General features: G+C 51.5%; 1 protein-coding gene across 1 annotated transcript; it reads left to right on the forward strand.

The window, feature by feature from the left end:
- The first annotated feature begins 2452 nt into the window (after positions 1-2452).
- On the forward strand, positions 2453-3397 carry LOC118595304 (spidroin-1-like). The gene has a single exon (XM_036205659.1). The coding sequence runs from the start codon at positions 2453-2455 to the stop codon at positions 3395-3397; it is 945 nt and encodes a 314-aa protein (XP_036061552.1).
- The last annotated feature ends 1024 nt before the right edge of the window (positions 3398-4421 follow it).

A 4421-nucleotide genomic window follows, 5' to 3' on the forward strand; every position in this document is an offset into this window, starting at 1 on the left:
AGAGACACTGCCAGCCACTGCCATGACAAGAAAGATGTAAGGTACTGGTAAATCACGAGCTACGTGGCAAAGTACAGATTAATAGAAATGGGCTAAATAAATATGAGAGTAAGAGCTAGACAATGGTAGGCCTGAGCTAATGGCCAAGCAGTTTAAATAATATAAGTCTCTGTGTGATTATTTTATATGTGGGTTGTGGGACCGCAGGGGCTTGGTGGCACCTGGAGAGAAGCTCTCCAGCTACGGATACATCTGCGTCCTCAGCATTCCAAGCCAGAGCTTCCTGAACAGGTAACCTGAAGGAGGCCTGGGCTGGGTGAATGCCTGCCTGTACAGGGCACTCTGAGGGTGTTCACTTATACAGACACATAAACATAAACAAAAATTAATAAAGAAATATCACCCTCTAGCCAGACTGATGAAGGAGAGAGAGAGAATACAAATGTGACCATTTTATAATATAAACTATGGGGCCAGGTATGGGGTGCATATCCTTAATCTTGGCACTCAGGAGGCAAAGCAGGAGGGTATAGCCAGGGAGCTCCAGGCCAGTAAAAGCTACATATTGAGACTTCGTTTTGAAAAATGTATATATACGTATGTAAGATGTATAATACCCATACAAACTAGCAAAACAAAAAATGAAAAACCTGGATAGTCATATATTTAATAAAAATTTAGAAATTTCAGTTAAAACTTTTTTGAGATTCATTGATTTTTATTTTATGTGTATGGTTTTTGTCTGCATGTACAATCTGTGTACCATGTGCATGCAGGGCCAGAAGAGGCCAGAAGACACAGTCAGATCCCTTCGATCCCTTGACAACTCCTTGGGACTGGAATTTCAGACAATTGTTAGTGGCCATGTGGGTGCTGGGAATTGAACCTGGGACCTCTGGAAGAGAAGTCTGTGCTCTGCATCTCTCCAGCCTGAATTTGCAGTTTAAAACCTTCCGACAAAAATTGTAGGGGAGTTGGGCAGTGGTGGTGGTGGTGGTGGTGGTGGTGCACACCTTTAATCCCAGCACTCGGAAGGCAGGGGCAGGTGGATCGCTGTGAGTTAAAGGCCAGCCTGGGTTACAGAGTGAGTTCCAGGATAGGCACCAAAACTACACAAGGAAACCCTGTCTCAGAAAAAGAAAAAAAAATGCAGGGAGTTGGAAAGGAATGGACAAGAAGGGCAGATTGTACCTTTAGAGGTGTGGATTTGCTTGTGATCTTGATTATGGTAATTAATGCTTAAAATTACTACATTTCATTGGTGATGTCTGTGTATTTATGTGGAGGTGGGGATGTGGAGGTCACAATCTGCAGGAGTTGTTTCTCTCTTCCAAGTAGTTCCTGGGATTGAACTCACATTGTTAGTCTAGGCAGCAAGCACCTTTACCCACTGAGCCATCTCACCAGCCCCATTTTTTGGTTTTGTTTTATTTGAAACAGGGTTTCACTATGTAGCCCTGGCTGTCCTGGAACTCACTATGTAGGTAAGGCTCAAACTCACAGAGATCCTCCTGCCTCTGCCTCCTGAGTCCTGGGAATACAGATGTGTGCCACCACATCCACCTTGCTAATTCCTTTCCTTTGTAAGGGACACTAATCTCCCATGAAAGGATATGCCGCTGTTCTTTTTTTCTTTTCTCTCCCACCCCCTTCTTCCCTGTGGTACTGGGGATGGAACAAAAGGCTTGCTCATGCCATCCCTGGCTGTACCCTCGCCAGCCCTCTGTTTCTACACTCCCCCGGTGGTGGTATTCGGGTCCCTCTACAGTTTGACTCCTGAAAGCAGTCTGTTGTGAATGTGGGTGTTGGAGTCTGCTCCATGTGGGCAGCTTTCCTGGAGTCTCTTGAAGAGACTCTGTGCTGAGCCCCGGTCCTGTGCTCTGCAGATCTGTACTCAGAAGTATGTGTGGCAGGCTTGGTTCAATCCCCAGGAAGCAGGAGCTAGACTTTTGTGCTGTGCTCTGATAGCATGTTGCCTCTATGCACAAACAATGTGACCCCCTTTAGGGTATTCCCTTTGGGAGTTGAGGCCTGTAAGCTCTCTTTGGAGTAGGTGTGAGACCTACCTCCTTAGCCCCCATCCTTCAGTGATCACTCATGATATTCTCCTTAGTCAATGTCACGCATGACTCTGCCAGTTTTTAAGTTGTTTTTCTTGGGAGGCTAAACCGTGTTCCTGCTATTCTATTTTGTCCAGAGTGGGAGTCCTCCTTGGCACCCCAAGAACACAAGTGTCTACTTCTACCTTTGGGCTGTTCTCTCCAAAGGTATTTTGTTTTCTCTCAGGGAATACCAAGGTTGCAAATGTACCCAGTGTGCTCTCACTTGGTGCTACTCTCTAATGGGCTCCTGTGCTGTGTGGGGTTCTCCTGAGGCTCTGATGTGCCGCTGACTGGGGGCAAGCCATACTCCCCGCTACTCCTAGGAACCTGGATTCAGGAGTACATTTGACATGCACATAGTTTCCCTAGATGTTGAGGCAGCACAAGTGTCACACACAGGAAAGCAGCCTCTAGCAGTGGCTGCCCAACGATGCCCAAGAGGCTGGGCTGGTGTGGGCGGGGCTGATGTGGGCGGGGCTGGTGCTGGCGGGGCTGGTGTGGGCCGGGCTGGTGCTGGCTGGGCTGGTGAGGGCGGGGCTGGTGTGGGCCGGGCTGGTGCGGGCTGGGCTGGTGTGGGCGGGGCTGGTGCTGGCGGGGCTGGTGAGGGCGGGGCTGGTGTGGGCGGGGCTGGTGCGGGCGGGGCTGGTGTGGGCGGGGCTGATGAGGGCGGGGTTGATGAGGGCGGGGCTGGTGTGGGCGGGGCTGGTGTGGGCGGGGCTGGTGCGGGCGGGGCTGATGAGGGCGGGGCTGGTGTGGGCCGGGCTGGTGCTGGCGGGGCTGGTGTGGGCTGGGCTGGTGCGGGCTGGGCTGGTGTGGGCGGGGCTGGTGCGGGCGGGGCTGGTGAGGGCCGGGCTGGTGTGGGCCGGGCTGATGAGGGCGGGGCTGGTGTGGGCCGGGCTGGTGTGGGCCGGGCTGGTGCGGGCGGGGCTGATGAGGGCGGGGCTGGTGAGGGCGGGGCTGGTGTGGGCCGGGCTGGTGTGGGCCGGGCTGGTGTGGGCCGGGCTGATGTGGGCGGGGCTGGTGAGGGCGGGGCTGGTGTGGGCCGGGCTGGTGTGGGCCGGGCTGGTGTGGGCCGGGCTGGTGTGGGCGGGGCTGATGAGGGCGGGGCTGATGAGGGCGGGGCTGATGAGGGCGGGGCTGGTGAGGGCGGGGCTGGTGAGGGCGGGGCTGGTGAGGGCGGGGTTGATGAGGGCGGGGCTGGTGCGGGCGGGGCTGGTGCGGGCGGGGCTGGTGCAGGCCGGGCTGGTGCAGTACTGAGAAAGCTCCCAGACAACTTCCACCCTTGCTGTTACTAGTCTCTCTTCCCTTAGCTCTGGGAAGTATTCACCCAACACCCCCTTCACTGATGTTTGGTGTCTTGGGCAGATGCCCCAATGCACAGACCAGTGCTCCACCAGGCCTAGGTCACACTGGCACCGTAGTTGGCAAAGTCTGGCTTATTTGGTCTTTATTCTCTCAACCGCTATAATGTGTATATATAAGGACTTTACTTTGAGAGCCGCTTTGGTCTTAAACTCCATGTGGTGATGTCTTGTGTTCATTTTCTTTGTAATTCCACAGAGGTGTCTTTGTAAGGGACTCAGAAGTACACTTTCTCTTTGATCTACATATTTAAATTGAATGGATACTTTTTTAGAAAAGAATTTAAACAAACATGATTTTAAAAGTCAAAATGATGGGGCTGAGGGCTGGGAGATAGCTCAGATGGTAAAAAGCTGCTGTGTAAACATGGACACCTGGATTCAGGGCCTCAGCACCTGCAAAAAGTTAGACGTGATGATTTGCATTGATAGTCCCAGTTCTGGGAGACAGACAGGGAGATCCTTGGAGCTGTGGCCAGCCAGCTTAGTCAATGGGTGAACTCTAGGTTCAGTGAACTCGGGTCCTCTGAAAGGGCAGCCAGTCCTTGACCACTGGGCCATCTCTCCAACTCCTCTTCCTTCTTTTCCAATTATTCTTCCTTTACCTTTTGGGAAATCTTTTTGGTCTCCTATATATTTTTAATTAAAGATGTATTTACTTTATGTGTATGAACGTTTTGCCTCCATGTCTACGTGTGTACTACACACATACCCACAAAGGTCAGAAGACAGTTATGAGCCATCATGTGGGTGCAGGGAATTGAACCCAGGTCCTCTACAAGAGCAATAAGTGCTCTAAACCACTGGGCCACCTCTCCAGCCCTATCTTTGATCTTACCTTTCAATCTCTTTTTAAACTTTATTTCTGCTATTGTGTATTTATTAGCCAGATGCTTTTGTGAATAACATCTGTGCTTAAATTCATGGAACCCAGTACCATGGCTTTACCCAGGACTAA

This window comes from Onychomys torridus, chromosome 14 (genome assembly GCF_903995425.1).
Source record: "Onychomys torridus chromosome 14, mOncTor1.1, whole genome shotgun sequence".
In the NCBI taxonomy this organism is placed as follows: Eukaryota; Metazoa; Chordata; class Mammalia; order Rodentia; family Cricetidae; genus Onychomys; species Onychomys torridus.